This window comes from Bufo gargarizans, chromosome 1 (genome assembly GCF_014858855.1).
Source record: "Bufo gargarizans isolate SCDJY-AF-19 chromosome 1, ASM1485885v1, whole genome shotgun sequence".
NCBI lineage: Eukaryota > Metazoa > Chordata > Amphibia > Anura > Bufonidae > Bufo > Bufo gargarizans.
The window spans coordinates 624,592,106-624,608,517 of record NC_058080.1 but is presented as its reverse complement, the minus strand read 5'-3'; the positions used below and the strand labels follow the sequence as shown (position 1 = coordinate 624,608,517).

The window sequence follows — 16,412 nt, the reverse complement described above, 5'->3', positions numbered from 1 at the left end:
ATAATAATCAATATGTAAAATAATATAAAAAAATATATATAAAAACATACCATATAAGATATAGTTCAGGAGATCAATGTTTTATAAATAATTAAGGACTGCATAATAATTTATGACAAATATTCATTCATAAAGGGCATCTATGTCACCAAGGGCCTCATCCTCTATAGTTTTCTTTTCCAACATTGATATGAATATTATAAGAAAGTTAAAAAGAAAACTATAGAGGATGAGGCCCTTGGTGACATAGATGCCCTTTATGAATGAATATTTGTCATAAATTATTATGCAGTCCTTAATTATTATATAATAATTATTTATAAAACATTGATCTCCTGAACTATATCTTATATGGTATGTTTTTATATATATTTTTTTTATATTATTTTACATATTGATTATTATTGTTGTGTTGTGAATAACTGTGAATGGATATACCTACACTAATAAATAGGTTGCGGTTTGAATGCCATAAAAAACGCATATGCGATTTTAAAACCGCACCAAAAAACCGCATTGGGAGGAAAAGCGATTCCAGTCCAGATTTTGTGGACTGCTGATGAAGATATAAAAGGAGGGGATTTAACAACAGGGATATAGCTACTGAGGAAGAGGACTGAAGTCCTCAAAACGCGTTTAGCGTTATATCCCTGCCAACAACAAGCTTTTGGATATGATCGACGATATTTGAATTACCTTCTATAAGTGGAGCGCTCCATTTTTTACCTACTCTGCAGCTCTCATCAGATCTTCGGACTGAAATACTCAAATCCCGCGATAACTCCGGTACACCACGTGACAAACGCCGGAGAGTGGGGACGCTGAGAGCGAGCAGAAGCAGCACAAACAGACGGCTGGAGATTCGTCTGGGAGGGTAAGCTACAACATTTACCCTAGAAATCGATCATATACTTCAAATTGGAAGTTACAAGATTTGTATAAGAACTGTGGAAGAGAAATACAAAGCGAGTGATATTATTCCCCAACAGTATTTCACACAGCTTGTGGACTTGGCTGTATTTTGCATTTAAAGTGACGGCATTTGTATTGAATTGGACACATACTGCCCAAACAGGCAAAGAAACATTTATTCTCCAATAGAGACTTTATTTTTGGCGCGGTTCATGATCCAACACAACAAGATACATTGCATTGCATTTTATTATTTATTTTTTAGGGGATTTTTTAATTACCATTTTTAGATTATATGTATTTTACTGTTGTATTAGCGATACAGTGATTATAATAAATTGTTGTTTGATGTGAAACCACATAGTGAGTGCCAGCCGCCTTTTTCTATTGTTTTTTTGTATCTATGGACACCCTGAAAACCTCGGATTACACTATTTTACCACAAATACACTATAGGGAAATTACGTTGGTTGCGCCTGTTGACAAATACCAAGTGCCCTCTAGTTTATGCTGTGATTTATATACATAAAAATCTTTCAATTTGTTGTTTTTCTCTCTCCCCTCATTCAGCCTTTCTATATTGTACTGTAGAGAGAACAGAATTGAAATGGCATAGTTTATCTGGGTGCGGTAAGATTTCCCATTGTTTATTTGGCTTTTCTTTTAAATCCTTCTGGACACGTTCATGTTTCACCTTCCTGACAGAGCCTGACATATCATTTTTTCTAATCTGATGTCACTTTGGAATGATTTTACTTATCCAAGCAATTCTGAGATTTTCCCGTGACACAATGTACTTTATATTAGAGGTAAATTTGAGTCTTATTTTTAACTTATAGAAAAATTCACTTTATTCTAAATTTGAATTTCTCTGCTTTCTAGATGGATAATGATGCCTCATAAAATAGTTATTAATTAACATTAACATATGTCTACTTTGTTTGCATCATTTTGAAAATGTTAGAAGGCTTAGAATTTTAGAAGCAATTTTCCTAAATTTCCACTTTGGAAATTCAGATTTGAAGTCTCTTTGTGGGGCTTACATAGTAGAAACCACACATAAATTACTACATTTTAGAAACTACACCCCTCAAATTATTCAAAACTGATTTTGCAAACTTTAACTCTTTACATGTTTCACAAGAATTAAAGGAAAATGGAGGATAAACTTCAAAATTTCAATTTTTTTTAAAGATTTTACATTTTAATACATTTTTCCTGTAAGTCAGCAATATTTATTACCCTAATTATGCATTTTACAAAAACACCCCATGTGTGTTTGTAAACTGCTGTATGGGCACTCAGCAGGGCTTAAAAGGAAAGAAACGCCATATGGTTTTTGGAAAGCAGATTTTGCTGGAATGGTTTTTGAGTGTCATGTTTGAAGGGACACTAAGGTAACCCTACAGTAGAAACCCCCAAAAAGTGACTGCATTTTCAAAACTACACTCCTCAAGGAATTTATTTAGGGGTGTACTGACCTCTGACCCCACAGGTGTTTTATAGAATTTAGTTCAAGTTACAATATTAATTCGTTCCAGGATGAATGTATGTCGAAACCATTGTATGTGGAGTAATGTGTTCCAAAGCCCCAAAATGTCATCCAAGATGAGAGAAAATTAAGATTTAAGAAAAATAAGCAGCTAAGATAAAACAAGTCCTTACATATAACAGTCAGGAATAGCTGCTAAATAGCGAATAATACAACTATTTTACCAGAGAAATGCCCTGGATCGGTTGGATTTTAGTCTGAGGCATTACATGTTGAGTCTGGTTTCCAGTTATGATGGCCCATGAAAGACCATTGTATGTTGAAAATATTGTATCCTGTGGCCATTGTATCTTGAGGGATCACTGTACACAAGGCAAGGTGACAAAAATAACTAAAATAATCTACTTGAAGGAGTAGACCATGTGATATTTTTATATAGCCAGTCGTGACAGACTTGTCCAATATTTTCTTTTTTGCAATCTTACACAATAAAAGCATTAAAAAAATAAAATAAATCCGGGGCACCAGTCCCCAGCACTTACGTCCCTCCGTATTGCTGCATGTCCACCATTGGATCTCTCTGTTGCGCGGATCAAAACATCCGGCGATGGGGGGAGCAGCCAATAGCAGGGCAGAGCCTTACAAGTAGATGTGATGTCATCAGGACAAGGAACCAACATGCGTGTGAATGTTGCATAACCAGGATGGCGTGCAGGAAAATGGTGCACTCAGGATAAACTGTCACTATTAGTAAGTGATGATGTGTGGTTTTTTTTTCCTGTCCATTGATGCTGAAAATTGCAAAACCAAAATACCACTTTAAAGGTGAGCCAGGCACCTCCACTGTGGGACTTCTTCCTGCCTTAATTGACTTGGCTCCCTATGTGCAAATAGGGAAAGACCTCTTAGTCAAGGAGAGCAGGGCAGAGAGAAGCCATACAGCAGACTTTTCTCCCCATTGCCCATATGTCTCCGATCATGTGTATACTATAAATCTAGTCATTTCTATATAGCCCAGCAGCAAGAAATCACAAGTAGGACTGAGAAATGGGAGACCCTAAAAATACATTTTATTGGAGCCATAATGAGTGATTTATTGGTCAGAGTACGGTTTCTACCTTGAAGAATGCGCCGCGTTCCCTCTTTATTACACTTTCTTCTCAAGTGATGCAAATGTATGCACCCATCCTGCCGTGATATTTAAATGTATTGCCTCTTATATGTTTATATATAAACCTGGAATGTGCGGAGGCACTTCATAACACAAGCCTGGCATTCATAGGGGAATTTCAGCTAATGTTTTTATGCATCGTGTACTAGAAAGAAAAGTATATAATTGCATTTGGTTTTGTGGTTCTGCCTATTGTCAATTTAAAGAATTGTACCTCTGATCTTGATAATGATCTGTAGCGTGGAAACATTTCTACATACAGGAGCATTATTTCAAAGTCACTGAGCCTCTACGCGATCATATTAAACGGTAGAGATTAAAGCCTTTCTCCCACCAAGATGTGCTCGTAGACGTCGTGGATCTGCAGTGATAAATTGTGAGAGAGGAAAAGCATATCGCCTTTATAATCTCATAGATCATAAGTCTCACATGGAAACAAATGCGGCTCCGCTCTGCCTATATACGGCACATGCAGCCTCTCATTTCTCACTCCTTATAGGGGAAAATGACAGTTTCTGGCAGGAAATGTCATAAAAATTGAGAAATTCAGCTAAATCTTTCACACTATTGATTACTGAGGACTTTTTGTGTTATAGTTACTATTACTTCAGTACCATACTTGAAGAAAATGTCATTAATGTGCATCAGTATGCATTCCTCTGCCCTCTCCCTGTTTATGCATACTTCAAAGTCCTTAGCTTCTGGAGTAATCATTAATATGTTGGGCATGTGTCAATGATCGCCGCAAGTTTTACTTCTCTTGATGACTTCTGCTTCTCAAAGGGCTTTTTACAATATATTTAATTTGCAAAGCTAGCGCTTGGTACAGACAGTTTTGCGTATAATAACATCTAATACAAAAAGGTGCAACTACTGTCTTAATCCAGTACCTTCTTCTAGAGTTGCTTTCGAGGAGTCCTCTATACAAAACTTGGTACATTTTAAATATTTTTTCCAGCTGACGTCGCTCACTGTTAGTATTGTGGAAATTCTCGACCATGAATAGATGCCCGTGAGAAAAAGGAAGTTTTACTGTAAACCAATGAGGCTCTGCTTTTTCAGCATCTGCCGTGCCCTCTCCAATTTGATTGACAGGGTCTGGCGTGATGATGTTGACACTGCCAGGCCCTGTCAAAGTGCAGAGAGAGCTGAGCCTTTATGAGTAACGGCAACGCCCCTGTTGCTCCTTGAGGCTCATTTACATATATTAAAATATAATTTTTCTCTGCAATGTGGAAACACATGAACATGAGACCAACCCAGATGCCTAAAGCTGCTAAGTGCACATGCAACAGATCAGCCAATTTCTTAAGTACAAATCTGCTGATAGATGCCCTTTAAAGGTGTTGTCTGCTTTTTAGCCCCTTCCCATGTATTCAAGATTGGTGTAAGGGTACTTTCACACTTGCGGCAGGACGGATCCGACAGGCTGTTCACCCTGTCGGATCTGTCCTTCCGCTATTTCGCCAGGCCACCGCTCCGTCCCCATTGACTATAATGGGGGCGGCGCAGTACGGCAGTGCACGGCGAAAGGCCACCGGACTAAAAGTCCTGCATGTCCGACTTTTTAGTCCGACGGCCTCTGACCGCGAACTGCCGTACTGCGCCAGAGCACCGCCCCCGTCCCCATTATAGTCAATGGGGACGGAGCGACGGCACGGCGAAATAGCAGAAGGACGGTTCCGACAGGGTGAACAGCCTGTCGGATCCGTCCTGCCGCAAGTGTGAAAGTACCCTAATAGACTATGTCACACTCTTGGAGCTAGAGCGGAGAACTGCTACAACCGTTTGAGGACATAGGTCTTCTATGCATTACATGAACTGCCTATTGAGTTCACTGGCTATTAGACAGCCACCCACTTGGGAGCCTTTTTCTTGGACAACGGTTTTTATTGCATTTGTATTTTACTTTGGTTTGAAATTTTCAAGCAATTCCGTTTTATGTGAGAATGAATTGGATCCATTAGCACTTAGCAGTAGAGTATGAATCTTGCGTAACTGTGGATTATTGAGTAGTAGAATTACAAATCATACAGTGTAAGTAGGAATTGCTGTACAGAAAAAGAAACATTCATAGAATACAAGTTGTTACCTGATACTTTACATTTTTCTGGGCCATGCCAAATATTTCTCTACAGTAAAAAAAAAAAAAAAGTCTGAAGGTAAATTCAATTCCTTTCCAACACATTTTTGTTTCCTAGGGACCTGGCAGCTCGAAACTGTCTTGTAGGTGAAAATAATGTTTTGAAAATCAGTGACTTTGGCATGTCTCGTCAAGAGGATGATGGAATATATTCATCTTCTGGTTTAAAACAGATTCCTATCAAATGGACAGCGCCAGAAGCCCTTAATTATGGTAAGACTCCTCTTCAGTTGCTTCAGCGCTGATGAGTATAAATGTGTTTTATTTGTTATTTGATTGTACAAACAGTTATTCACTTGTCATATTAGTATGATACAAAAAATATCATTGGTACATAAATGTGTCCTTTCTAAAACTGATCAAGAAATAGGTTGTCAAAGCTATCTTTGCTATTGCTAGCCTCTGGGTTCATGAAGGTGGGTTTGCCACTTTCTCACCCTTTTTATATATGCAGAGCCATGCTGTTTGCTATAGGTTTTTATTGTTATTTATTGTTAAAGTGCCATTCATTCCATGGTGCTGTAATATCAAAAGGGGGTATATTCATAATACAAAACAAGTACAATAAGCATGAACAAGACAAGTTACAAACTGGTACAGAAGGAGAGAGGACCCTGCCCGCCAGGGCTTACAATCTACAGGGTATAGGAGAGGGACACAGCAGGTGAGGTTAAAGCTGGTCATATGGCAGTATAGTGGCAGCAGGGTTACTGTAGATTGTAGGCTTGTCTGAAGAGGTGGATTTTCAGGTTTCCTTTTGAAAGTTTCCTCTGTGAATGAGAGTCTTATATGTTGGGGTAGAAAGTTCCAGAACAGCATGGGAGAAATCTTGTAGGCGATTGTGGGAAGAGGTGACAAGAAGAGAGTAGAGAAGGAGGTGTTTTGATGATCAGAGATTACTTGTGGGGATGTTTCGGTAAATTAGCTCAGAGATGTGTGGAGGGGACAGATTGTAGACAGCCCTTATATGTATTTCTTAGTATTCTAAAGTGAATTTGCTGGGCAATGGGGAGCCAGTGAAGGGATTTGCAGAGGAGTAACGGGAGAGTTGGGGATAGATTCCCCAAGTCTCACAGATGCGCGGTGCGCGCTGTAGTAATGCGCTATCCCATCTCCTGCTGCAGCTGTTAGCCGGGTTTTAGCGGCACAATGCGCATGCGTGAGACTTGGGGAATCGCGACCGCACTGCAGGCTGTCACTCTAGGGCAAGAGGGGACTGTTAGGGGTTGTGGTTATCTTCACTTGAAGCAAAAAGGCCGCTGCCCCCTTGATTTCAAGCTGGCTGGCACTATAGCGCTGATGAAGAATAAATCAGTTTTTTTAACTTATGCAACATCGGGCAACAGGATAACGCATATGATTACTAACAGGCTGTGGGCTACTATGAGGTACTGCCGGTGGTGGTAGATGCATTTTTGAGGTGACAGGTTCCCTTTACTGTATGTGTGACTACAATCTTAATTCATTTGAGGCAGAATTTGTGGTGCACACTTGTTGAGCCAAATATGTTGATTGAGTGCCACAATTTGTGCTCGTTCATGATATGCTGGATACAACAGTCTGCAAGCCAACGTTTCTAGTTCTGCTTTGCACCTTCTTTTTCACACTCTTAGGCCTCATGCACACGGCCATTGTTTGGGTCCGCATCCACGGCTCGATGCGGACCCATTAATTTCAATTGGACCACAAAAGATGCGGACAGCACTCAGTGTGCTGTCCGCATCCGTTGCTCCGTTCCGTGGCTCTGCAAAAAAAAATATAGCATGTCCTATTCTGTCCATTTTGCGGATAAGAATAGGCATTTCTACAACGGGCCTCCCATTCCGTTCCGCAAATTGCAGGATCAATATTCTGAACTGCCCCAGTGTTTAAATATGTACATAAAAAGCTAAAGTAGCTGTGAGTACTGATTTGTTTGACACTGCACTAAAAAAAAATGAAAGAAATTTCTTGTGCAATGGATATGCTCAGCCATTATGCTAATTTAAAGGAGGCTTATTTAAAGCAGCTCTGTCACCAGGAACAACCCTATTAAACCAGACATGTTAGCTGGTAGGGCTTATCATGCTGATTAAGTGTCCATTCACACGTCCGCAAAATGGGCCCGCATCCGTTCCGCAATTTTGCGGAACGTGTGCAGAACCATTTATTTTCAATGGGGCTGGAATGTGCTGTCTGCATCTGCGGATCCGTGCTTCCGTTTCCGTAAAAAAATAGAACATGTCCTATTCTTGTCCGCAATTGCGGACAAGATTCAAAATTTTTTATTCTAGTGCCGGCGATGTGCGGTCCGCAAATTGCGGAATGCACATTGCCGTTGTCCGTGTTTTGCGGATCCGCAAAACACTTAAGGACCTGTGAATGGACCCTTAAACAATACCTTTCTTTTGTCTGTAGGCTAAACAGCTGCAGAGAAATGTGTGGCTTTTATTCATATGCAGTAAAGCTCTAATTCTAGATAAAGCGGGTAGTCGTGAAGCTATTTAATCAGTGTCACCGAAGTACGACTACCTAAAATTTAACCTTTATTTTGGTCAATTAAAAATTAGAATTCCCTAGGAAGGGAACACAAATAGTGCAAAAAAAAAAAACACAACAAAAACACAAAACAATTTACACACGAAAGAGCAGGATCAGACAGGCGGATCAATGTGAGGAGGATAAAGGGGAGGAACGCATCAAGGCAACCTGTGCCATATCAGTATCTGTCCCTATGATGTCCCTTTTTGACTCCTCAGCCCGGAGAGGTGTCTTAATGGTAGGCACACTCCGTCCACGTACCTATGCTGTCTATCCTTATAGTGCCCTTTGTATACTATCCCATATGGATATCTGGGTAATAGTATATATGATAGATATCAGTTGTACAATCACGTGTCCCGACGCGTTTCCCCCCTTCCTCTCATTGAAGGGGTTCATCAGGGGACAAAAACAAATGTCAATCAAACACAACAAGTGTTCAACAGATATCCGTAAAGATGGATTATTGATCTGGAGGCCACAGCCAAGACGAGTTCACTAAATATACAAGAATCCGCACACGGTTATATTATAATAAACCAACTCCCAAACAGTAAGAGATGTACTTAGCTGATAGTCTGGATGGGGATCCAAATCAACGGTCCCGGGTGAACGTCTTGGAAAGGGCCTCCAGGGGGCAAAATATGATGTAGCTCCAATTTGTTTGAAGTTCCCACCTTCCCTAAATAGCCAGATGGGGCCGTCCCAATTGAAAGGGACCAATCAGGGATGCTGATGTATGTCATGTGATCCCGCTGTAGGAATGGCCGGTATGGGATACAATGATCCTATTAAACCCCCTCATACGTTAAGGGGACATCACCAGGTTAAATATATCCCCCTTAGTTTGGACAAGGGACATCACCGGATTACACATATATCGCACAGTAAATGTCATCCTGTGCAACCACTAGGCAAAAACTTGGTCTGGCTGTCCACATATCAGTGGAACGCACGCCGACAGGTAAAATGGCCGTGCGTTCCACCTCCAACCAATAGGGGCAGGCCACACTTGTCATCCGTCATGCGCCACCGGAAGTAGGCAGATGGAACGCACGTCACTCAAAGATGGCCGTGCGCTCCATCTACATCCAATGAGGAACCACCGTCGCGTCATCCAACGGAGACATGGAGATAACCGATACGTTCCCTCGTTCGGTAGGCTGACCCCGCATAAACACAGTCCCCGCCTCCATTCAAAATGCATGAACCAATTTCACTTGCTAAAAAATAGCAGTTGATTAGGAATAAGTGGTGGCGGACATCATGTATGAAATAGGGGCAGTCCGGGTACCGACACACATGTCCGCAGGGCAAGTTCTCAGTTAACCCTTTGATCCCAGGATATGGGGGAGGGGCGGAGAAACAGAAGATGGTTATAAAATGTGAAAAAGTGGTTTTTAGAGATCCGCTCACCTCTGTTCCCCCACGGTAGGTGCACCAACCACGGTTTGAGTACACCCCTCAAAATTGTGGTTTTAAATAAAATAAATGTGGATGGGCACTCTATATGAAGGTAAATAGGACGTGATTTATTAATAAAATACAAACAATATATGAACCAATATAAAATAAATATACACTCTGTATAAAACTCTGTAAAAATTTGGAAACAGATCAAATTATCATGCTGCTTCCTGAAAATAGGGCTGATACCTAATGTAAATCTCACTTTTAGCAGGACCGGTTTGTCCTGGAAATGAGGTTTTACATTAGGTGGATTTAGACATTCAGTCTCCGTTGCATGTAATAGTGTCTGTCCAAATGTACATAAACAAATTAAGATGACATATATAATTAATACAAATATATGGTCCTATTGAATAAAGCCACTTGAATTTCTTATTTGGAGTCCTTGGTATGTTTTAAATACTATATGTAGCAAAGTCCTGCTCAAATTGAGACTCTTTGTGAATAATGAGCAGTCTCCTTTTATATCCACATGGAGTTCGCTACAAATGTGTCCAGTCTTTCTAGTGTTGATCTTTAGAATAACGGCATCCAAATCAAATCGCTATGGTGAAAATCCTTGATGATACAATGGATCTTTCTTTCTCAGTTGGTAATATTTATTGCGTCAAGAAAAGTTTTTTTACCCACTATGTGGGCTTACCTTTGCCTATGGTTTGCGGGAACTTGCGACTCAGTTCGTCCTCCACATAGTACGCCGGCGTCCCGGCTGCAGAGTTGATCGCGTCCCACGTGTCTCTGCTGCTGATTAGCAGAAGCTGGTTTAGTATAGAGAACACGTCTTTTTTCGGCGCAGGTAGATGACGTCTTTCCAATCCGTTCGAATGTATTCAAAAAATTCCTTTATCTTCTTAGTGCACTTAAATTCTTTAAGATCGGGGTATCTTTCAAGGTCCTACGCCATAGCGATTTGATTTGGATGCCGTTATTCTAAAGATCAACACTAGAAAGACTGGACACATTTGTAGCGAACTCCATGTGGATATAAAAGGAGACTGCTCATTATTCACAAAGAGTCTCAATTTGAGCAGGACTTTGCTACATATAGTATTTAAAACATACCAAGGACTCCAAATAAGAAATTCAAGTGGCTTTATTCAATAGGACCATATATTTGTATTAATTATATATGTCATCTTAATTTGTTTATGTACATTTGGACAGACACTATTACATGCAACGGAGACTGAATGTCTAAATCCACCTAATGTAAAACCTCATTTCCAGGACAAACCGGTCCTGCTAAAAGTGAGATTTACATTAGGTATCAGCCCTATTTTCAGGAAGCAGCATGATAATTTGATCTGTTTCCAAATTTTTACAGAGTTTTATACAGAGTGTATATTTATTTTATATTGGTTCATATATTGTTTGTATTTTATTAATAAATCACGTCCTATTTACCTTCATATAGAGTGCCCATCCACATTTATTTTATTTAGAAGATGGTTATAACCTGGATTTATTAATAAATACATCCGATGACCGATCACTATAATAGCATAATGGTGCCAGATTCATTTATCATGCACCGGCCACTTCACAGTTTGACAGGACATCTTTATTGGTGGACTACAACACATTGTTAGATAGAGGTGTGTTGCCGGTCAATGCCATGTTAATAATGCAAAACAGATATTAAATATATATAGGATAATGTCGCACTCGAATGAGGTGGGGATCCAAACAGAGGTGCTCCCACTATCAGACGACACCCAGTCTGAAAAAATGAAGTAGATAAATAGAATGGAAGTGGGGAACACTCTTTTAAGTAAAGGGATCTTTAATAGTCTATACAATAATAACAGTAAGTTTATAATACAATATTAGATAAAAGAGAAAATAGTGACCCTATAAAAATAAAATAAAATTATATTAGATTACAATGAATAAACATAAATCCCAATAAATGCACTAAAATAATTCATATAATATTCAATAAATAATCAGTGTAAGTTGTGTATTAGCATAAAAAATCTCCCACTGATAATTATAAATACTTCCGAGGAATAGATAAAAAATCTTGATTAAAACCAGTCTTTTGTGACTCAATTGATGACTGAGCAAAGTCTTTCCTGATGTAGATAGTTTGTGTGCAATAAGTTAAAGAAGCTGCAACATTATAACAATACACTTGTATGTGCTTAATCGAATTCCAAGCGATGTAGCTTTCAACAGTTCAAATAGTAGCGTATAGCTATAAAGACATTCAGCGGCGTCCCGCTGTGTTTGGAGAGAGCGATCGCTTGTGTAGAATCAATGCAACCTTACCCGGAGGTCTTTGGACCTGACGATGAGTCCTCGACTCGGTACGGTCAGCTTGTGATGTCCCGGTCTCAAGGGCTGTTACTGAATTGTAGCGTCAGTCAGGTTATGTTCCACGTGGTCTTTAGCGTCTCCGATGACGCAGTAAGTTAGTTCTTACAATTACTTCTTCTTCTAACAGTGTCCAGACCTTTACCGGGGTTGCAGTGTCCTTGCTGTCCTTAAGGGGGATTCACACCAGACGCGTTTCGGGGCTTTAGAGTATTGACCCCTTCCTCAGTGGATATTAAATATATTGTGGGTAATAGATAAATGTCACCCCTAAAATAAACACAAATCTGACACTTCATGTGTCGATATTAAATTCTATCCACTGTAATAAGATCAAGTATATTGGAGTATACCGAGCATTTCCAATATCGCCTGTATGAACCCAGACCTATGGATCTACAGGAAACATGTAAAAATAAGTTTTTCGTTCAGGCCTCTAGGGGACTGGGACCGCAACCGATGAATCCATTCGGCTTCCTTCTGTAGGATCCTGCGGTCCCAGTCTCCTCTCCTGGGGGATGGTCTGATGATTTCCAGAGCCGCGAATTTGAGTGATTTAGGGTCACCCTTATGGCATTCCCAGATGTGGTTAGCTACCGGGGTTTCTTTTCGCTTTTTAATGTCATTGATATGCTCAAGGATACGCCTACGGAATTCTCTGAAGGTTTTTCCCACATAGTCATGAGGGCACGTACACTGCGCCAAATAAATCACTCCTTTGCTCCTACAATTGGAAAAATCTCTGATGACATAATTAATACCAGTCGCCGAACAAATGTTGATTTTTGTGTTATTGATATAGCTGCAGGCCATGCATGCCCCACAACGGAACATGCCCAATGGCTTGCGATCCAGCCATGTGCCCTCAGGGGTTGGTCGTGCGTAGTGACTGTGCACTAAGCGATCCCGAAGACTTCTGCCCCGCCTGAATGTAATGCGCGGGCTTGCGGGAAGCACATCTGCAACCCCAGGGTCCATGAGAAGGATAGGCCAGTATTTAGTAATGATTTCTCTGACCTCCTTATTCATGGTGTCATAGGTGGAGATAATCCTCACAATGTCCGGTGGCGCATGACGGATGACAAATGTGGCCTGCCCCTATTGGTTGGAGGTGGAACGCACGGCCGTTTTACCTGTCTGCGTGCGTTCCACTGATATGTGGACAGCCAGACCAAGTTTTTGCCTAGTGGTTGCACAGGATGACATTTACTGTGCGATATATGTGTAATCCGGTGATGTCCCTTGTCCAAACTAAGGGGGATATATTTAACCTGGTGATGTCCCCTTAACGTATGAGGGGGTTTAATAGGATCATTGTAACCCATACCAGCCATTCCTACAGCGGGATCACATGACATACATCAGCATCCCTGATTGGTCCCTTTCAATTGGGATGGCCCCATCTGGCTATTTAGGGAAGGTGGGAACTTCAAACAAATTGGAGCTACATCATATTTTGCCCCCTGGAGGCCCTTTCCAAGACGTTCACCCGGGACCGTTGATTTGGATCCCCATCCAGACTATCAGCTAAGTACATCTCTTACTGTTTGGGAGTTGGTTTATTATAATATAACCGTGTGCGGATTCTTGTATATTTAGTGAACTCGTCTTGGCTGTGGCCTCCAGATCAATAATCCATCTTTACGGATATCTGTTGAACACTTGTTGTGTTTGATTGACATTTGTTTTTGTCCCCTGATGAACCCCTTCAATGAGAGGAAGGGGGGAAACGCGTCGGGACACGTGATTGTACAACTGATATCTATCATATATACTATTACCCAGATATCCATAAGGATAGACAGCATAGGTACGTGGACGGAGTGTGCCTACCATTAAGACACCTCTCCGGGCTGAGGAGTCAAAAAGGGACATCATAGGGACAGATACTGATATGGCACAGGTTGCCTTGATGCGTTCCTCCCCTTTATCCTCCTCACATTGATCCGCCTGTCTGATCCTGCTCTTTCGTGTGTAAATTGTTTTGTGTTTTTTTTTTTTGCACTATTTGTGTTCCCTTCCTAGGGAATTCTCATTTTTAATTGACCAAAATAAAGGTTAAATTTTAGGTAGTCCTTTTATTCATATGCAACTTAGAAGTTCGATCACCAGGAGGCGGGGCTGAATCATTTGAGCACTGCTTTGTAATGCCCCTGTGCTCTGCACACTCCCCCCTCCCCTTGATTCCTTGATTGACAGAGCTAGACATACTGAGGACAGAGCTGTGTCCTAGCGTGTATATATCATATACACTATGTTCTATAGCTTCTCCACACAAAGCTCTGCTCAGAAAGCGAATCTACATACTACTGCTTTATTCACAGGCACAATATATAATTAGAAAGATACCAGTAATATGTGTTAATTTATAGAAAAAACATACAACTCTATGTGGTAATGCTAAAGCTTATTGATAAGTGGTCTGTGATGCATGTAGATAATCTTAAATTCAAGTCCCGGCCTAGAGAGACATATATAAACTTTTTTTCTGTTTTGTTTTTTTTTGCTTTTATTTAACCCATAATAAAAGGCTATACTATAATAATCATATGATAATAATTGAAAAAAAGGCATTAACATATTGAGAATAGTGTTTTTTAGCATTACCACGTAGAGATACATGTTTTTTTTCTATGCTTATAAGATAACACATATTACTCGTGTCATTCCATCATATATTGTGCTTGTAAATAAAGCAGTAATATATATATTAGCTTTCTGAGCAGATCTCAGTGTGGTGAAGCTACAGTACATAGTGTGTGTGATATTTTCATGCTAACGCAGATCTCTGTCCTCAGCCTGCTGATTTCTAGCCCTGTCAATCAAGAGAAGGGGGCAGTGTGCAGAGGACAGGGGGTGTTGCACACAGCAGGACTCAGATGATTCAGCCCCGCCTCCTGGTGCCTGAACATCAAATTTGCATATGAATAAAAGCGCAGAATTCAGCTGTTTAGCATACAGACATAAGAAAGGTATTTTTTTTTTATCAGCATGATGAGCCCTACCAGGCAGTATGCCTGGTTTAATAGGGTTGATCCTGGTGACAGAGCCGCTTTAAACAGTAGCTCTGTGGCAAATAGTTTGGAGAGATAGCTTGTTTTGACCATTAAAGGCGTTTTCTAGGATTTCAATAGGCAACCCCGCAGATCAGCTGTTTGTAGAGAGACGTCCACGCTCCATTCAAGCGCTGCCTTCCCTTCATTGTTTACCTGCTCGCCGTCGACATCGCAGCAGCGAGCAGGTTTAATTACAAGCCATTTCATTCATTTTTATGGGATCATTCGTTTCTATACACTTAAATCAGAAGAAGCAATCCTATGGAAGTGACTGGGACAGCTTGTAATTACACCTTCTCACCGCTGCAATGTTGATGGCAAGCAGGTAAACAATAAAGGGAAGGCAGCGCTCGCATGGAGCACAGCCTTTTCTTTAAACTGTTTGGGTGCCAAATGTCGGACCCCCGCCGATCTGATATTAATGACCTATCCTGAGGATAGGTCATGAATATTAACATCCCAGAAAACCCTTTAATATCGGGAAATACCTCTCATCAGTAACAGAGGTATCTTTAGAAATTTCCATTAATCAAATACCTTGCCTCTATTTTACATGTAAAGGACTTGTCCCACTTCAGCAAATTGCATTTATCATGTAGACAAAGTTAATACAAGGCACTTACTAATGTATTGTGTATGTCCATATTGCCTCTTTTGCTGTCTGGATGTGTTTTTCCATCACATTATACACTGCTCGTTTCCATGGTTACGACGGATCACATGCGGAGAAAGCACTTACGCTGGGTTCACACCTGAGCGTTCTGAAAGGAGCGCTCTGTATGCGCGATTGTACCGGCGTTTGCAATTGCGCATACAGAGACAAGCGAACGCCCATTGTTGCGCGTTCCCGAAAGTATTTGTACGGGAACGTGCGACAAGACGCCCCAAAGAAGCTCATGTACTTTTTGGGGCATCGGGCGTTTTTACAGCGCTGTAAAACGCGCTGTAAAACGCCCAGGTGAGAACCATTCCCATAGGGAAGCATTGGTTTCTCCTTGTTGAGCGTTTTACAGCGCGTAGGAATGCGCTGTAAAACGCTCAGGTGTGAACCCAGCCTAAAGGAAAAAGCACTAGCCTATGTGCACTCCCAGTCCCAGTTCACCATAGAGGCCGACACCTTTTCCCATGGGGTTGCAAGCACTGGCATCGCTGCTGGATTTCAGCCTTGATGCGAGCAGTTTTTAATGTGATTGGAAAATGAATTAAAATGGCAAAGGAGGCAATATGGATAATAACAATACATTAGTAAATGCCTTGTATTAACTTTGTCTACATGATATAAATGCCATTTGCTGAAGTGAGACAACCCCTTTAAGTTTTCATGCCAAATGT

General features: G+C 40.7%; 1 protein-coding gene across 2 annotated transcripts in view; it reads left to right on the top strand.

The window, feature by feature from the left end:
• FER (FER tyrosine kinase) overlaps positions 1-16,412 on the top strand; it is a 239,241-nt gene that overhangs the window by 203,639 nt on the left and 19,190 nt on the right. For both annotated transcript variants that reach the window (XM_044275952.1, XM_044275953.1), the window contains one exon: positions 5,777-5,931. In XM_044275952.1, coding sequence (XP_044131887.1) covers positions 5,777-5,931 — 155 coding nt within the window. The remainder of the gene's footprint in view (positions 1-5,776; positions 5,932-16,412) is intronic.